The sequence below is a fragment of the Mauremys mutica genome, chromosome 12, assembly GCF_020497125.1.
Source record: "Mauremys mutica isolate MM-2020 ecotype Southern chromosome 12, ASM2049712v1, whole genome shotgun sequence".
Lineage (NCBI taxonomy): Eukaryota > Metazoa > Chordata > Testudines > Geoemydidae > Mauremys > Mauremys mutica.
In genome coordinates this window covers 1081336-1100420 of record NC_059083.1, presented here as the reverse complement: position 1 = coordinate 1100420, position 19085 = coordinate 1081336, and the positions used below count along the sequence as shown (strand labels likewise).

Here is a 19085-nt window from a genome sequence, read left to right as displayed (position 1 = left end):
ACAAGGTATGAACATGCTGCAGTTGGTGAGAATCAAGCAGCAGCTCCTGCCATCAGTGTTCCAGCCACCTGTTTTCCTTCTTCCGCTGTCAGATTATCTGTATATACCTGGTGACCTGTGAGAACATGGCTAGGAAGACAGGATTTAGAAATGATTGTATCAATTGCAGAAGGCAAACATTAAGCAGAAATAAAGATGGTTACTGCCACAGTTATTGGGTTGAGGTGGAGGGGTATGACTCTAGGATGTTCCCCTTCTAAAGGCTGGAATACCATTGGCAGCCCACAATACTTTGTAAATTTTCCCAGAAACACCTGCTCCAGAGAGCTGTGTCATGAGCTATGTTTTAGGTACCTCCAGAGTCCCACAACACAGTGACACAGCAATGGCGGGAAGAAATGCTGTATAGAGCTGTGTGTGGATGTGGCAGGAGCTGTTTTTCAAACAACTGTTCTGCAGAGTGGCCATGCTGCACCATTGCAGGGACCAGGAGTAACGGGTGCTGCCACTCCACAGTCTTTCGTGGTAGAGCCTCATTTTGCCAAAGGAGACAACAAAGTGTTTCTGGACTCGCAAGAGTAACATGAGACAATGAATACACAGGAAACGCCTGTTTGGTGGTCAAAGTTCACAATCAGCCCATTTCTGAGAACTGTAAAATGAAACTAAATTCATCTCCTCTCTGCAGAAGCAGCCATGGCTGCTGTGAATCCAGCAAAACTGCTCCTAGATGAACTGACTTGTTCAGTGTGTACAGATTATTTTCAAGATCCAGTGTCTCTAGATTGTGGGCACAATTTCTGCCAAGCCTGCATCACTCAGTGCTGGGAGGGATTGCGTACAAACTTCTGCTGTCCTGAGTGCAGAGAAACCTTTTCCCAGGGAAGCTTCAAACCAAACAGACATCTAAGGAATATTGTAGAAGCTTCTAGAACACTTACATTGGAGCCAGCAAAAGAACCAGAAGTTGGGACAGTGTGTGAAAAACACAAAAGGGTTTTAGATGTCTTCTGCCAAGAGGATCAAACCCCCATTTGTATGGTTTGCCATCTGTCCCGAGATCACAAAGAACACTCTGTGGTTCCCATAGAGGAGGCTGCCGAGGATTACAAGGTAAGAAATCACGGGACAGTGTAAGAGCTGGAATGGCCAGGAATGGCTTTTAATTAAAAAATTATTGCAAAAAAGAGCAGATACTGTTAGACACTCTTAAGAACAATATTTTCGCCATGAGAACAGACTTCTAACACACTGCTATTAACTTGTTCTGGGCCCAAACCATTTTTAACACCAATAAGGACTGAGAAAAGTCAGTTCCAAAGTGACCTGTGGGCAGAAATGTATACATATAGCACAGAACTATTACAGTGGAACAGTTGCTGACCTGGGGCACATATTTTGCTAGAAATGAGAAATAACATCCTTAAATACAGCTGCCAATTTTGGTTGGAAGTATTCCTGGAGATTTCATCACATAACCTAATTTTTAACTAATCCTGGAAGGTTGGCAACCCTAATCTTGTGTGTGTGTGTTGTGCACTTGTCATGAATCAGTGCAACCACAGGAACTGCTGGATTTTCCTCAAAAAAGGCACATGACGGGGGAAAGTAGAAGTGTCCTAGCTGAAACGTGGCATATGAAAGAAGTACAGTTGGCTTCAATATTGTCACCTCTTAAAAACCACCAATAACTTCTGGAAGATCCAAATTTACAGAAATTTCAGGGACCTGGGTATATTGACACACAAACCCTTCCAGGGCACAGTGAAGGTCATACTCACCCCATAAGTCATTGCGACTGATTCCGCTTTTCATTTGTTATTTTTTATTTGTTGTGTATTTTTGGGAAGAGTCGCTCTCATATGGGTATTACAGTCTGTTATTTTTCACTAGTAATCTTTAGATAGGCCTAAATGTTTCTGCTCCACAAATTTTGACACTACAGTATTAAGAAAGTGGTTCTGGGTTGGAATGGGTTAATAAGAGTGTGCTGCTAATTGGTTCTCATTCCAAAAATATTGTCCTCACGGTAATGTGCTATATATATAAATTTCATCCTCTGGCCCACTTTGGAACAGTGTGTTCCAGGTCCTTTTTGTGTTTAAAAAATGGTTCTGGGCTGGAATGGGTTAATAACGGGGCTCTAATAATCAGTTCTCAGTGGTAAAATATTGTCTTCAAGGTGTTTTTTGGTGTTTAAAATATGGTTCTGAGCCAAAACAGGTTAATCACAATGTGTTACGAATAGGGTGACCAGATGTCCCGTCTTTAAAGGGACAGCCCCGTATTTAAGCCCTCCTGCAGGTGTCCTAACTTTTTCTTTAAAATGGGAAAAATTGTCCTGTCATCCCCCACTGGTGGTTCCTGTTACTTGCTGGATCCCTGCTCACCAGTTGTCCGCCCACCAGCAGTGAGTGTAGGGGGGTCCAGTGGCCAATGATGGGTGTGGGCATGCAAGGCTGGTGGTGAGGCAAAGCTGCAGCACATGGGGCCAGCCGCTCCCCTTGCTGGTCCATCAGCGCAGTCCCCGTTGCGTGCTGGCTCTTGGCCCCCAGGGCTCCACCCCCGAACATTTCTGGCTGGCACTGGCTGTGCACTGTGAGCTGCCGTGGCTTGTGAGTGCGAGCATGCACCAGGCAGCGTCTGGTTACATGTCGCCTCCGCTGCCCACCCATTGGCCCTTTACATGCTCCCCCTCTAGCTGTCCTCTCCCTGCTTTGCCCCTTCATCCCCCGCACCCTGCTGCTCCTCCTCCATATCCCCCACCCCGTCCCCAGTGGAGCAACGCTGTGCAGAGAACCAGCCCCTGGTTAGAGCACTCAACTCACCAACAGCCTGGCCCGCAGGCTCCTTCCTTCCCCCACTGCCTTTGGCTGGGTCGGTGCCCTCTGGTCCAGAGCGCAGGCCAGGAGGAGCCAAGCCCTGCACGTTCCAAAGCCCCGCACAGCGCTGGCATGGGGAAGTCTCTCCCCACTCAGCTAAGCTCTGGAGTAGGGGAGGGGGGAGCGATTTCCAGCCTGTTCGTGCCCTGACCTTGCAGGCTCCAAAGCAGCCTCGCAGGCAGGGGTATAACACCCTCTTCACCCGCCCCTGCCACCCTGGGTCCTGCCCCCAGGGAGCGCTCCGTCCCTAGACACCCTCCCCTGCTGAGCCACCTCTCTGGCCAGGTTCACTGAAGCCCTGGTGCACAATGCATCCTTGGGGCTTAACCCCTTCCTGCCCGCGCTGCAGCCAGGGGACATGAGGCGGCTGGGTTGTGTCAGTGGCCAGCAGCAGCCTGGAGGTTAGCTGCCTTTTGATACTGTGCATCTTCCCAAGGCAACACGTGGGGGGGCATGGAGGGTCGCATGCCCCCCTTCCCCTGAGCTCTGCCAGGGTTCACAACAGAATATGGCCTTTTGACACTGTGTGAGCAGGAAGAGACAAGCTGCTTCCAGTCACAGGGGAGCAGCAGGAGGGAGTGGGGAAGAGATGAGCTCTGCAAAGATAGCAGGTCATTCTCCCCACCCCCTCCGCCCCCCAGCCATGTGTGGAAGCAGCTCCCATCCCTTCCCTCCTGCGCAGTGCCAAAAGTGCTGCTGCTGGCCACATACTGGTGTGAACCCTGGCAGAAATCTGGGCAGGGGGGCATGTGACCCTCCATGCCCCCATGTGTTGCCTCGGGAAGGTGTGGCACCAGGTACCAGGACAGTCGGGTCTGTCCCGGGGGCCCAACCAGGCATGGAGGGTGGAGAGGGTCAGATCAGTCAGTCACCTCCCTTCTGTGAGAGGTGTACAGGAGTGTGTGTGTGTCACCTCTCCCCATGTGAACCCTAAAGCCTTAAAGATAAGAAGGTAAATAAAAAGAATCCATTTACGCAGCATTTCTTTTTAACAGGGGCTCAGTCAACTTGATGTTAATTTGAACATTTGCTACTGCTTAGTTCTGATTGATTGCCGTTGAACTCGCTTGAATAGGAGTAATTTTACCAGGTGTCTCATATTTAGCATCGGGAATAAATGCTTAGAGAGTCATTTGTGGGAGAGAGAGGGAGGGAGAGGGAAAGAGAGATCGCAAGCATGAGAATGACTGTATAGTCATGTGGCTAGAGAACTCACCCATTTTATTATGTATTTAATATTCTTGAAAATATAAATAAAATGAGGGGAGAACCCTCCAAAAGCAACCGAAACTAAACCAGTTTTTCTTTTGTTAGCCCCAAATTCAGCGCCGTTTGACGAGTTTGAAGAAAGAGAGAGACAAGATTCTGTCGTATAAATCGAGTGAGGAAAATACAAGCCAGGAATTACTGGTAGGTGCCGTTCTTACTCAGAGGCAAATGTGCCCTGGGACGTTATTGATACTCTGCTTAGTCTAATAGATGAGGAATAGTGAGAAACATGTTCCTTTCTGTGAAAGACTATTACTTATTTATTCTCATTGTAAAGAAAAACTGATTAAGGAAACAGTTTTAATAATCCAAATATTTCCATTGATAATGTGAGTGTAATTTGTTTAGCTAACAGTAGTTTCTCCTTTAGTCTTTCAACTTGAGCTGGTAAAAAATTTTCAGCCACAAAAATGTTCTGTAGCAAAATGGGATTTATTAGAAAACATTTTTTTCCTATGGGAAACTGTCTTTTGCAAATAAAAATAAGAAATATCAGTTTTTTGACAGGAAATTTCAGAATGAACAAAACTGTTTATTTTCATTTCAAACTGAAGTTTTCATTTTGGTTTTAAAAAGCTGAAAATTTTTCAAAATTTCAAATGTTTTTTATCCCTTTGTTTCCCCATTTACTCCTTTTTGCCACTGAGTACAATAACATGAATAATTATCAGATTTTTTTCTCCTAGTTTTTCCTTTTTCTTTTTGCAAATTTTTCTAAAATGGGAGAACTTTGGAAGAGTTCCAGAGAGAATGAAATAAAAAGAAAAAATGCAGTGGTGGTGGAAATGGACATTATTTTGTTACATTTTAGAAAAAAGGGGAAACAGAAATGTGAATTTTTTTCAAGTTATTTCATGATATTTTTCAAACAAATTAAAAGTTGTCCCATTTTGAACACTGAAACACTGAAAAATAGAAACGACTTTGAAATTTCAAAAACTTTTACAAATTCCTCCCCCATTTTTTGGCTTTACTTTCAACAGACATAACTGTTAGAATAAAAGCCTGTTTGTTAACCTGGGATAGAATTTTGGTTTTGACTTTTGATATTCCTTTATCCTTACTAATATGTGTGAAGAACAAAGGACAAAGACAGGTGTTGCTTCTGCCTGGCCAGATGGGTTTGTTAGTATAGGGAACAGATATGAACAAATAAAGTGTTACACGGTATGGTGGGAGTGTAAATATATGAGCATACACTGCAAGGCTGCCTGGCTCCTCTCTCAAGCCAAGGTCAAGCAACCAGTTAGGAGGGGCAAAGGGGGATGGGGGAGGTGTAAGAAACACTAAAGTCCAAAGAAAAGCCTGGCCTTGGCCAGTTACACAACCTTACTCCTTACCCTCCCATGGGATACAAAAGAGGTGGGATGACCCTCCAAAATGGAACATGACCATAAGTTGTAAGGGGTGTGACTAGAGGCAGGGACTGAAGGTATATTTGGACCTGCTAAGGAGGAGGAAATGGGGAACAGGGACACAGGCAAGGCTCTACGGCATCAGAGCTGGGAAGAGGGGGGTATGAGGTAAAGGCTCTGCGGCATCAGAGCTGGGAAGGGGGACACGGGGAAACAAACTGTACTGGCGTACATGGATATGTTTGCTTGGAACTAATCCCAATAAACATTTCATTGCCTGCACTTTAGACTTTTGGTCTTCTGCTTTCTGTCTGCATGACAAGAACTGGGAAGGGGTTAAGGGAAAGTCCTCTAACAATAACCACAACAGAATAGTATCAGAGGGGTAGCCGCGTTAGTCTGGATCTGTAAAAAGTACATGCGTCTGACAAAGTGGGTATTCACCCACGAAAGCTTATGCTCCAATACAGCTGTTAGTCTATAAGGTGCCACAGGACTCTTTGTTGCTTGTCACAACAGAATAGTGCAGGCAGCCGCTATAGAAATCTGCTGCCCCAGAGACGGATGGTCATTTAACTCCTAACCAAATCCTACTGAAGTCATTGGAAGAACTCTTATTGATTTTGGTGAGCTTTGGAACAGGCCCTAGTGATATCACTACTGGATGTTGCCAGGAAGAAGATTTGGTTCTAAATATGATGAAAGTTTCTTGTTCCTAGGGTATCAGGAGCTAGAGTGTGCCAGAAAGAGCATGAATTGGTGGGCTTCTGTCCAGTTCATATACACACATTTCTAAGTGCCCTGGAAACTCAGATTTGAATATGCAAATAGGTGTCTTGCCAGCCACCCAATTTGTGCTCAGAATCCCTGTGTGGATTAAAATTGGAGATTTATGATGTGACAAAATGTGTGTATCCTAAACTGTGCATTCAAAACTCGTCAGAGCAATTGTTGGGGCTCTGATTTTAAATCATGTTTTAGGAAACATGGCCCTAAACATCTAGGTGTACTTTGTGGTGAGTAAGTGTTCCCCAATTCATGTCTAGTGCTTCTTAGTTTGGGTTCTATTATTTGCTCCCCAGAAATATTCTTTGCCTGTCCTGTTCTGGTTCCCACACCTGCTGTCCTAGGAAGGATCTGATTTTCCAGATGCCACTGATAACAGGATATTCTAATAATAGAATATACATTCATATTATAAACACTATTTAGGACTCTTGAAAATCATCTGTTCACTGAGCATAGAGTATGTTCTCCATAAAATATCAGAAGTTAAATTCTACGGGGTTGCAATGACATGCTCCCGTGTGCATACATAAGGCTTTATAAAATGCCCCATGACTCTGTGTTCCCGTCCTTGATCTATTCTTTCCCTGTTTGTATCTCTTCATTTCAGAAACAGCTACAAACTGAGAAGCAGAAGATTGTGTCTGAATTTCAGCAACTGTGCCAGTTTCTGAAGAGACAAGAGCAACTCCTGCTGGCCCATCTGGAAGAGCTGAATAAGGAAATTGAAAAGAGGAGGGATGAGTATGTTGCCAAAGTATCAGAGGAACTATCCTCTTTCAGTACCCTGATCGGTGAGATGGAGCAGAAGTGCCAGCAGCCAGCAAGTGTATTCCTGCAGGTGAGATGGTGTTAGAAACACCCCAGAACCTTTCACAGGGAAAGAAAATCTCTTAGCCCTTCACTTTTGGAGTGTAGGAGTGAATGGTCAGAACATACAGTATTGCTAAAATATACATTATTTTTCCTTAAGGGCTCTGTCCAATGCCCATTAAAGTCAATGGAAATATACTTCTTGAGTACAATGGGCATTGGATCAAGCCCTAAATGAAAACAAACCAAAACCTTATTTTGAATTCTAATAGGAGAAGACTCCTTCAAAAATGGCAAACTCCAAACTCTCTTCTCCTTGTCTTATAATGCAAGAGAAATTTAATAAAATTAGGTTACAAATTCAAAACTGATCCAAGGAATGTTTTTTCACACATCAATAATTAGACTGTGGAACTCAAAAAATGATCGGATCTTTATATGAATAATGGAATATCCAAAGTGATATTAAACCTCATGCTTCATTGCTTCAACCAGTTGCTAACTGTTAGAGAGCAGAATGAGAATGTGGGGGGCAGATTATTTTATACATTCCTCTGAAGCATCTGGTACTGTCCATCTTTGGAGACAGAATACTGACTAGATGGACCCCAGGTCTGATCCAGTCCGGCATTTCCCATGTTCCAAGCACTAACTCCAAAAGATTAAAGATGGAACCAGTCTTTAATTATGGAAATAAAGCTAAGATTGAAGCTGAGTTTCCATTTTATGCCTGGTTTTGCCACTCTTCCTACATACCACAAAAAGGGAAAGTATTGGCCATAAAATTGATACATGAGCTCTGAGAGTGTAGTAATTTTTTTCTGGCAGAACTGAAGTTAGTTAGGAAAGGTGTTCATTACATGTGGTATCCTGAATGTATAAGTAGTCATTCATTTCCAAACGCTTTCTAATTATTTCAATTTTCAAAAAGTACCTTTTAAGTAGCAAACGAAAGAATGTGAGAAATAAAACGTAGCATCCTGGACTTCTCTAGCTGATGTCTAGAGTCAAATTCTCTGTTGCGACCAGTACCTGCTGTGGGCAGCATTCTTCACTCCTCTGGTCTCCTGCATTGAACCTGGGGTATAGGATAGTCACTCTGTACCCCAAACGCATTGTTCTCACCCATCCTCAACTTCCTGTCTATGTCAAGAAGTCCACAGGACGGGCCTTCAGAATGCTTGTGGGAGAGTGGGGGAAAAATTTACAGCATGGAGGCATCCCTCCCTCTGGACCCACTGGAGTCTGCAAGAGGGGATCTTCCCCACACCTGTGACTGTTAGGAAGATCCTTGTTCAACACATTGCAAGACTGAGCGCACTGGGTGGTTATTCAAATGTCATTACACAAAGAGCTATTGTGCCTCCATATACAAATTTCCTGGGCCCAGAGCCTGCCCTTAGAGCACTTTTCCAAAAGAGCAAAGGCAACACATTGAATATTTTTGTTTGCATTAATAAATAATAAATAATTTCACTTTGAACCTCAAACTGTGAAGACAAAGTGAGTCCCCTCCAAAGCAGGAGGGATCCTTAGTATGAAATTTGGGACTGAATTTCCTTTTATCTTTCTCCTCTAGGACATCACAGGCACCTTGAGCAGGTACGTGACTCCTTCTCCTTCTCCCTCCACAATGCCGAGAAGTGATTTTGAACACAAGACATTGCTCCCCATGGTCCAGCAGTGCAGAGTGTGGGGTTGGCTCCCAATCTCCCTCCATTAAATCTAATCTTGGGGCTGTTGTCATTTTGACTAGACTCCAGAATAGAGCAGCCTGAGAAAAGAGTGATTTGTCTGCAGACAGGGTTGTTATTCATAGTGTATCTGGTGGAATGGATATTGGGGATGGAGAATGCATTTTTCATTTCTAGGTCATAGACTCCAAACTACACTTCGGTTGGTAAGGATGGAAAGTCGGTGCCATCTGATGACTATTCAATGAGCTGTTTATTAATTGTTTCTTATTATGCAGTGAGCTCTAGCCGTGTGCTGGGTGTGGCCACAGATACGATGGAAGAGATGTTCCCTGCTCTAGGGAGTTTATAATGTGCTATTATCAGTAGTGCTATGGCAGTACCTAGAGCCGGGGGTTCTCAAAACTTTTTTTTTTTATGGCCTCAGAGTGCAGCCACCAACTCTTGCTGGTGGCAGCACTGACAATTTTTCCTAAAATACTTGATTAACTTTAGGAAAAACAAATAAATATGCACATGTCCCAATAACTTGTTTATTTATGTAGGGTTTTTCCAGACTCAGTAGTAAAAATAATGTACAGTTGTCTCTGTTCTTTACTAGACCTAAACAGAACAGAAACACAAATAAGGCGCTTTGCATGTTCTTGTCTTTTTTCTTGTTGTTTCTTTTGCTTTTTGGGTTACGCTTATTTTTCCTCTAAGATTTGCTAGCTGGTAAGTCTTCTGCTGTGAAAAGTGATATTTGTATGTTTGTTAATGTCACATTTCACGGCAAACTTACTCAGCCCTGGCAAGTTAAACCCTGGATGGGGAAGTGGGCAGGGCGGTAGTGGGGCCCCAGGCCGATGGTGCGGTGGTGAGCCTGGGACCGGAGCTTGGAACCAGAGCCTGCCACTGCATGGATGGAGCCTGCCTCCCCTACCCCCCGGGAAAGTGGGGAATTCACGAGCTGCCTGCCCCTCCAGCATTTGTCTCTGGAGTGGGACAGGGCCCAACCGCTGCTGGCAGCCCTGGGACAGGGGCCACTACTTTGCCCTCATCCCCCCCCCCACCAGCCCAGGAGGCTGTGGCTGCAAGAAAAGGCCCTGGAGGGGAAACAGTGGCCTAGAGGCTCACAGCAAAATCAGTGTCCAACGTGCTGGGCACTGCACAGACACATAGTAATAGACAGTCCCTGCCGCTAGTACTGGGTTGACCATAGTGCCAGTGGCACCTTGGCGCTGGGCCCAGAGTGAGAAGGGACCCCGGCCAGCCCAATCCCCCGGCTGGCTGAGCTGGCCAGGAAAGCTGCCCCCGCCCCTGCTCCGCCCCCACCCCACCTCTTCCCACCACTGCTCAGCCCCGCCCCCACTCTGACCCTTCCCCCCAGGTCCCCTTCCCTGAGCTACGCATCCCGGGGAACTGCAGCAGGGGTCGGGCCCACCCTGCACTCACTGGGCAGCGGGAAGTGGAGCGACCCAGACCCAGTCCACTCCGCTCCGCCGGCTCCCAGCCGCGCCACCAGTGAGTGCTGGGGGGCAGTTCTCCCCTCCCCCAATGGCCAGGAGCCAGGGGAGAAGAACTGAGTGGGCTGAGGCTGGGTCGCTCCACTTCCCGCCGCCCCATGATTGCGGGGTCGGGCCTGCCCTGCAATCACTGGGTGGCAGAAGTGGAGTGACCTGGCCTCAACCTGCTCCACTCTGCTGGCTCGTGCTGGTGGGGTGGTCTACCCCTGCCCCTAAAGCCTGGGGAGGAGATGGAGCAGTGAGGAAGGGGCATGGAATGGGGAAGAGAAGGGGATAGGGAAAGTGGGGGCAGGGGTAAAGAGGCAGTGGGGAAGGAAGGGAGTGGGATGAGGAGGAGATGGGGCAGTGGGGAAGGGGCATGGGATGGGGAAGAGAAGGGGATGGGGGAAGCGGGGGCAGGGGGAAGCTGCAGCCCAGCATGAGGATCCCCTTGGCAGAAGCTGGGGCTCCCCTGTTAAGCAGGACCATCCAACCCTCACCCTGACAAGTCCCACCTCTCCTGCATCTGTACCACCCCGATGAGTGCCCCCCAGACACACCCTCCCCACTGAGCCCCAACCACCTGCACCTGGACCCCCATCCAAATGAACCCCACCTCCACTGCACCCAGACCCCCCCACTGAGCCCCAAACACCTTCACCTGGATCCCCTGCAGAGTCCCATTGCCCCAGCACCTGGAACCCCGCAATGAGCTTCTGTGCATCCAGATCTCCCACTGAGCCAACCGCACCAGATTGCCCCATAGAGAACTCCATTTTTCAAGTATTGGCTCATCAAAATTAAGGGGAAGCTTGCAGTGTCACAGCTGGTAGCGTACCCATTCATGGGTCAACGGAGCATTTAATCCTCCAAGGTCAGCTGAGCTACAACCATTCACTAGAATAAAACTTCATTTTAGAAAAAAACAAATATGAATGAACTCCGTCACGAGTAACACTGGGTTTGCTCTTCTTCAGATGTGAGAAGGAGAAGTTTCAGAACCCAGTGGTCTTTTCTTCTGAACTGAAATGGAGAGTCTGGGAATCTTCTCAAAACTCTGCAATTCTGGAGACCACAGTGAAGAAATTCAAAGGTAATAGACAGTCATCTGGAAAATTGTGTAACTTCTATTACACTGATAATTGACCAAGGTGGGAAAATCACTCAGGGAAAATGATTGTGAATTGATAGTCAACTAATCATTTGGAGCTTATGTCTCAGTACAGCATATACACACTGGGTTAGGCTGTGGGGTTTTTCCTTTCTTATCAACAATTAATAAACATTAACCTTAGCCTGAGCTTCCTCCCAAATTCACTGTTTTTTAAGTATGTCTGTTTGGGGTTTTTCCCTGCAAGTCCTCCTCTGTCACCCTTAGTCCCTCTGTTGCTTTAGAGTCTCCATCTTTTATCCTTCTGAGCTGGTGATACTGGGTTTGTCTACACTGCAGTATAAGCGTGGGGTTCAAATTTGGGCTCAAGACTAACCCCCCATCCGTCTACACACAAATCGCACTAACTCAGCGCTCAGAGCCAGGGTCCCAGGACCCCAAAGGGGTGGACAGTCCAAGCCTGAGTCATGCCAGGATGCAGGGTTCAAGCCCTATTGCTTTGCAGTGTAGACGGAGCCCCACTGGACTCATGCTCTGGGAGTCCACTGAAAGGATCCCACAGGCCAACTTTCTTTGTCTTCTGGACAGTCAGATTTGGCAGACAGTCAAGTTTTTCCACATTGTACCATGAACAAGGGGCTTGAGCAGCCACATTTTGGCAGAGTGCTAGGAAGTCCACGCTATGGGTGGTTGAAGTTGGGCCAACATAATGCAGTGTAGATGCTGGAGCCCCAGGTTGGGACACAGGGTTCAACAATTCCTAATTTGTGTTGCAAATTAGTGTAGACATTCAAGCCCGAGGTTAACAAACCCAGGATCTGCTAACTCAAATTCTGCTAACCCTGGGCTTACATTGCAGTGTAGACATATCCAATGAGACCTCCAAGTCTGTCGGCAAGGATGAGTCAGTTGTGCTGAGTTGGGTACTAGTGATACAGAAGCAGATTTAAGGTTGTTTGGATGCTAACCAGTGAAAACGTTTCTGTGTATTGGTCTGTATGGGAATTGTGTTATTTCAGAAATGTTTCTGTAACCATAGTTTTTAATGTTTGGGGTTATTTTTTAGTTATGTGTGTAATGGTTTGTATCAGTGGTTCTCAACCTATTTGCCATTGTGGGCCACATATGCATCCCACAATGTGTTATGTGATCCGCATCCAATACGACCTGGGCTGCAGCTGTGTGTTGATTGGGCCGCAGGTGGAGAACCACTGGTTTATGTTGATCTGTATTGCACTTAGCCACCTTAACCAAGTGAATACAGTTTGTTTTCTTTTCATTCTTCTTTGGTTTTGGAATCTTAACAATGTGAATATATTCATTAAATGTCATTTTGTCATGTTTCTCTTTTTCACCATTTTCTTCCTCTAGACACGCTGTCATCCAGACAACAGCTGGACATAGGTAATTTCTGGGATGAAGTGAAAGTTTTCATATGAATGATAGTGGCTCACCAGTAGCCCCACGGTTGAGGTTTTGTTTCAATTTTGCATTTGACAGGAGCTGAACACCATATTACTGGGGGCTACACAGAACTTTCCTAAAAACAGAAAAGCAGATTCTTTTCTCTATTATAATTTAGAATTTTTGAATAGTAATCATAGGCTCCAGCCCCAGAGTACCCATGCGGAAAAATTAGTGGCTGCTCAGCCCCCACCGACAGCCAAGCTCCCCTCTTTACCCCCTTCCCCTAGCGCCTCTCGCTGGCGGCAGCCCCGCTAACCAATTCCTCCCTCTTCCTACCAGCGACTCCCGTCCGCTGCAAACAGCTGTTTCACAGGGTTCAGGACACTCCGGGAGGGAGGGAGGGAAAAGCAGGGATGGGGCGTGCTCGGGGGAAGAGGCGGGGCAGGGGCTTGGGGGAAGGGGTGAATTGGGGGTAGAGCACCCCCCCGGCTAGAGGGAAAGTTGGCGCCTATGTAGATCACATCTATGGGGAAAGGTGGGTGCAGGTGGGGAAAGATTCCCTGGGCCTGATTGTCAGGCCCTTTTATTCTGCTCTGTCAGAGCAAAGGGGCCTTAACGTGCATGGAAACTGTCCCCAGAAAATAGCTCCTGGGCAAGGGAGCCACCCCAGTCCGTGTGAAGTTGGCATAGGGGCTCTACAGCAACTCTGCTCCCAGCCATTATTGTAGGAGTGGGTTGGGGTGGGGCACAGACAGCATGCACTGCGCTATGGCTGCTCTCTGCTTTGGAGCCCGGAGCCCCCTGTAACTTACACCAGGGGCCAGGTATAACAAAAGGAAGGACAAAGGTGGCTTAAACCCACCTCCCTCTAAACCCCCTTGTCTTTCCCCCAGCACAAGAATGGAATAACTGAGAATCAGACTCTGGGTTTGGGGGCCTGGCTCAGCAGAGCTGCTCCTTTCACTCTGTCTGTCAGGGGCGTGAATCCGCCCTGCACATGGCTGAGATCTCAGCGCTGCTCCCCATTCAGAGTTGGGTAAAGCCTGAACAGGGGAGATTGCCTGAGTCGCTCCCCAGCTGAAGCAGGTTCTGTCACTGAGAGGACCAGATCCTCCCCCAGGGCTGAGCTCTGCCTCTAATGTTCTGATTCTCAATCTGCAGCAAACGTGACTCTGGATCCAGCCACGGCCCATCCTGAACTCGTCTTGTCTGCGGGTTGGAGAAGTGTGAGAAGGGGACACACAAGGCAGGCTCTGCCCGACAACCCTGAGAGATTTGACACTGAGCTCTGTGTGCTGGGCTGTGCGGGATTCACCTTGGGCAGACATTACTGGGAAGTGGAGCTGGAGGTGGAGGTGGAGGGGAGGGGACACTGGTCTGTGGGGGTGGCCAGAGAGTCTGTGAGCAGGAAGGGACAGATCAGCTTTAACCCTGAGCGGGGGGTCTGGGCTGTGCTGGGCTGTGAGGATCAGTGCGTGGCTTTCACCGCCCCTGAGCAGCGCATCCGCTTGTCCCTGAGCCGGGCACCCCCCAGGGTCGGGGTTTATCTGGACTACGAAGCGGGGCAGGTGGCACTTTTCGACGCGGGTAATGGGGACCCAATCTTCACTTTCCCACCGGCCTCTTTCGATGGGGAGAGAATCCGCCCGTTCTTCCGGGTGGGACTCTGGGGCCCAGGCTGCCAGCTCACACTGCGCCCCTGAAGTGCCCCATCTGTCCCTGGGAAACAGGCTCCTCTAGCCCCCACCCTCATGATCTTTATGACCCTGGAGGTCTGAGCCACCTAGTCTACCCCTCCCCACAATCCGCACAGACAGGGCTGAAGGCGGGAGTGACGCTCTACCGGTAGCTCTATGGCTGTGGAGGTCTGTGTGAGGCTCTAGGCTGGGTCTCTATGCTCCTAGGAGGCCAACGCTGTGTGGAGTGGGGGGGTCCCACCAAGGAAGGAGGGATCCCCTGTGGCAGGGACCCAGCCGAGGGCCAGGGAGAGACCCCTCAACTGGGGGCAGGGAAGCAGGGGGAGGCCTGGCTGAAGAGGCTGGAAGGGCAGTGCAGGGGTGTTTAAAATCATGTTAGCTGGTCGTTATTTAGCCACAACCAGCTAATATATATTTAAATACAACTGTTAGCGTGTATGAGGTGCAAAGGCTGGAATTTCCAAAAGAACCGACGTGACGTAAGACTCATTGATTTTCAGTGGAACTTAGGCTGGGATTATCAAAAGCACCTAGGTCATATTTATCATTGTGTTAGTTTAAATGTGTTCATATATTTTCTAGAATAATGCATTTTCCCCATGTATGCAAATTGCTTCTGTTCTCCTATTTACCTTATTAAAGTCCCCCCATGGATGCACCTGAGAGGGAAATTTGTCTGTTAAAACTTTCTGAGGAGTTCTGGTTTGCTGTATGAGGTGTATTTTGAGACAGAAAGAAAAGGTTGGTTTCCACATGGATTTTGCCAAAATGAACTGAGACCTTTTGAAAAGTCAATAAGTTCCCTTGTGTCTGCTGCCCTGTCTAAGATAGAATGCAAAAAAAACCACAAACCCCCCCCCCTAAAAATATAGGATTGATGCAAAATATATCAGTGATGCTGAAGTTCCATCATGGACTCGATTTCCCACTAGATCATCTCTTCCACCCACTATTACACCGTCAGGTAAATAAGAGTGGGAATTATTCTGGTAATACCAGGACTATGAAATAAATATGAATGGATCATATGGAAACCCCCCTTGGGATGCACTGAATTAAAACGAAAATGGCCAGCCTTACATACGAGTTATTTTCATGAGGTACAACCTGTACATAAAAATTGCCATATTTGTTCTTCATGTAACTCATTTTTCTTTATCTTGTAAAAATCTCCCTGATTTTGCCAAAAGCAAGTTATTGTATCTGAATTATCTCCCAAACTGGTCCTTCTAAAATGTGGATAAATGCATGCTTTGATGGTGTTTGGTCTAGAGCTGGAACTGAAGGCCTGGGATTCTGCCAGGGTGGGCCCAGAGCTCAGGTTCCAGCCCAAGCCTATTTATATGGCAATTTTTAGCCCTGCAGCCTAAGCCCTGCAAAACTGAGTCAGCTGGCCTGAGCCAGCCAGCTCTGTCGTGGGACTTTTATCCCAATGTAGATGTGCCTTTAGTGACAAGAAGGGAGCTCTTTTTGGTCTGTGCCCCATTTCGCAGCATGTACTGCTGCCCATCCTATTACTGTCCCATGATCCTTTTGGAATTTTACCGAGGTCCTCAAAGGTCCATTGGTTTCAATGGAAGTTAGGAGCCTAAATACCTTTGCAGATCTGGGCCTTTCTGCTTTAGAGCAGGAGATGGGAAGGGAGATTGTAACCAGATTGTGTCAGATGGTTTCATGGCAACTAGGAGAGGGCAGCAGCTGGGGATGGGTTTTGGGTGGGCAGCCTCCCTTAGATCCATTACCAGCTGGAGGGGTGAAGGGCTCTCCTCATAATGTATTTTAAAGATTGTCACTCAATATAACTTCCCCAAACGTACTGATTTTTAATTACACAAGAGGAAAGATTTTGGTTCTCATGCAGGAGGGGAAAGTTGCTTCTTGGGGCTTTTCACCTCTCCCTGGCCTGAATTCTTCATCCTGTGGGGTAATGAGTCAGGCTAATTCCTTCCTTCCAAAACCAGAACTCCCTGGAGTATAACATGGAGAGGGGAAGCCCACAGATCTGAGGCAATGTTATATCAATATTGAATAACACAGAGAGAAGTGTTTAATATTTCAGAGGGTAGGAGATCCAGATTTGAGAATTAGGGACAGGTCAAATCTGAGGAGAAAGCTGATCAGCTTCCTTTTCCTTTGCTCATCCATCACACGGGGTGAGAGATCACGCTAACGGTTTCCCTCCAAAAGCAGAAGTGGCTAAAGTTGAAAATGGAATGGGAAACAAGCCCCCAAACTGAGGCAATTTCTTTCTCCATATTCAAGAACAAAAGACAGAAAGGGAAAATTGGAGGGAATTTTAGATCAATCCTGGATAACTAAGAGGGAAAGGGACAATGTGTAAGGAGATTTTATCCCAATATTTGTCAGAAAAACTGCCAAATCTGAGGGGATTTTTATAGAAGACTCAATAAATAGAGTGGATTTTTGATCTATCCTTGACAATTAGAGATATATGATGTCCCCTTCACCAGCCATTCCCCACAGGCGGCAGGGAGCTCTAGGTGATGCTGCTTTAACAGGAGAGGGAAAGGGAGGTTGGAGCGAGAATGTGCCGGAAGGTTCCATGACAGTTGGGATGGGATGGTGATTGGCAGTTGGGGTTCAGATCGGCAGTGGGTAGCCTCTGTCAGCACATTACCGCCTAAATGGGGAAGGCTTCAAGCCCTGAGTATTAAATAGGAGGCAAGTCACTACAATCAAACAAGCTGATTTGTATTTAAGGGAGAGAGCATTTGATTCTCACACATGAGGGGAAAGCTGAGCATTGGGGAGTTTAACCATCTTCGCCTCCACAACCCACAAACAAACACAGACTTCAAGGAAATGACTCCCACCAACTGTTTCCCTCCAAAAGCACAAGGGGCTGCAGTTTAAAATGGGAATGATAAGCAGGATTTTTGTTAATCACCATTCAATAATTAGAGCAGAAAGAGGCCAAATATGAGGGGATTTTATACCAATATAATGGAATTAGAGAGAAAGTTTGCAAAATCTGAGGGGATTTTATATTCATAGTAAATAATAGAGACAAAAGAGGCCACATTTGATGGGATTTTACTTGTGAATTAGGGGACAAATGGGGTAAAATCTAAGACAATTTTACATCAAGATTCAATTATTTGAAAGAGAAGGTATAACATCTGAGGGCATTTTCAATTAGTGTTTGAAAATCAGACCAAATCTGAAGGGATATTTTGTCTATAACTGACAAATGTAAAGAAAGGATTTAACGTGAGGAGACAGTGGATCATAGGAGATTTAGCCACTTCACACCATCTGTCTATAATGTGCAGTAGACTGAGGTAGGGATTGTGGGAGTTTGAGAGGGTGATGTGTGTTATGTAGCTGGTCTGGCTTTACTCCGTATTGCTTGGCATTTCTAGTTCTAAATTGGGAATTATTTGCTCTTTGCAACTTGAACTGGTTTAAACTAAGTTTTTTGTTTGTTTGAATAATGCCAGGAGTGGCCATTGATGGAATCACCGCACCCAGAACATTTTTAAAAAGCTTAAATGGTTTAATCCCCTTGACCTTCCTCATACAGTTAAAGCTTTGACACCCCTTTCAGTTGGCTGCACAGGGTGTGGTGTGTGAAAGGGGAGGCCATGTGGCCCTACCCAAGAAGCACAGAGCAGAAGGTGGTGGTGCCTTTCAGGTTGTTTACAGTTTTAGTAACTCACTTTAATCACCTATTACTACCCTCACTGTTTTTAGTTCCTAGAGGAGCCATGGTACCATCCCCTATGGAATCAGACACAATCATACATAAGCCGTTTATTAATTTAATACAATGGTCCCCAAAGATACTGCATGGGGTTGCAATATATGTCACAAGATGTTGTCTAATGGCCAATCAGAACACAGGACTTCCTAACACTGTTCGGTAATTTCCTTTAAATTATAGATTCACCCTTCTCCAAGAACAGGGACGGGCTGGACTTTAGCCATCAAATTTGTTGTAATAAAGATGAAATCATAATGCCCATAAGCTCTTGCCACACAATATGATGGTTACTTGCCATATGAACTCGATCCTCAAAATAAAACCTCCGAACACAAAGTGCAAAGTTGAACAGCTTTTTTTTAAATTTGGAAGAGTAGCTCAGAGACCTTTCTCCTTAGCCTAAAGAATAGAAGTTTGTGGCAGCCTGCATGAAAAAGTCCCTGGGGCAGACACATTGCAAAGCACTACCTATGGGATTCTTCTAGAAAGAAAAGAACAAAGCTACTCAAGATTAGCACTATAAGTTTTCATGATAGTTGTGCTATAAATTTTCATAAGAGAGTATCAAAGGCACCTGACAGATGTAAAAAAGTCAGCATGATTGACTTGATCTTCACCCATCATCAGGAGAAGATCCATTACCAATGTAGATTGTGTATGAAATGCTGGCTAGCAACCGGACTGACAATAGTCAAGGAAATCTGAGGTCCCCTAACTAGCACTAGAGCTGTCTTGACAAAAATTCTTCATAAAGTGTCCCTTTAAAAGGGGATTATAGATAGGGTAATAACCGAGAAGATTTTTAGGTAAAAAAAATAGGGTTTTTTTAGAAAGGGCCTAACAGTCGGTCCATCGCCCTAAAT

General features: G+C 46.3%; 1 protein-coding gene across 1 annotated transcript; it reads left to right on the top strand.

The window, feature by feature from the left end:
* The first annotated feature begins 211 nt into the window (after positions 1 to 211).
* LOC123345155 (zinc finger protein RFP-like) lies at positions 212 to 15545 on the top strand. The gene is made up of 7 exons (XM_044981840.1): positions 212 to 1113; positions 4197 to 4292; positions 6903 to 7133; positions 8685 to 8707; positions 11261 to 11376; positions 12766 to 12798; positions 13963 to 15545. The coding sequence occupies exons 1-7, from the start codon at positions 697 to 699 to the stop codon at positions 14502 to 14504; spliced, it is 1458 nt and encodes a 485-aa protein (XP_044837775.1). The 5' UTR covers positions 212 to 696; the 3' UTR covers positions 14505 to 15545.
* Positions 15546 to 19085: the final 3540 nt, after the last annotated feature.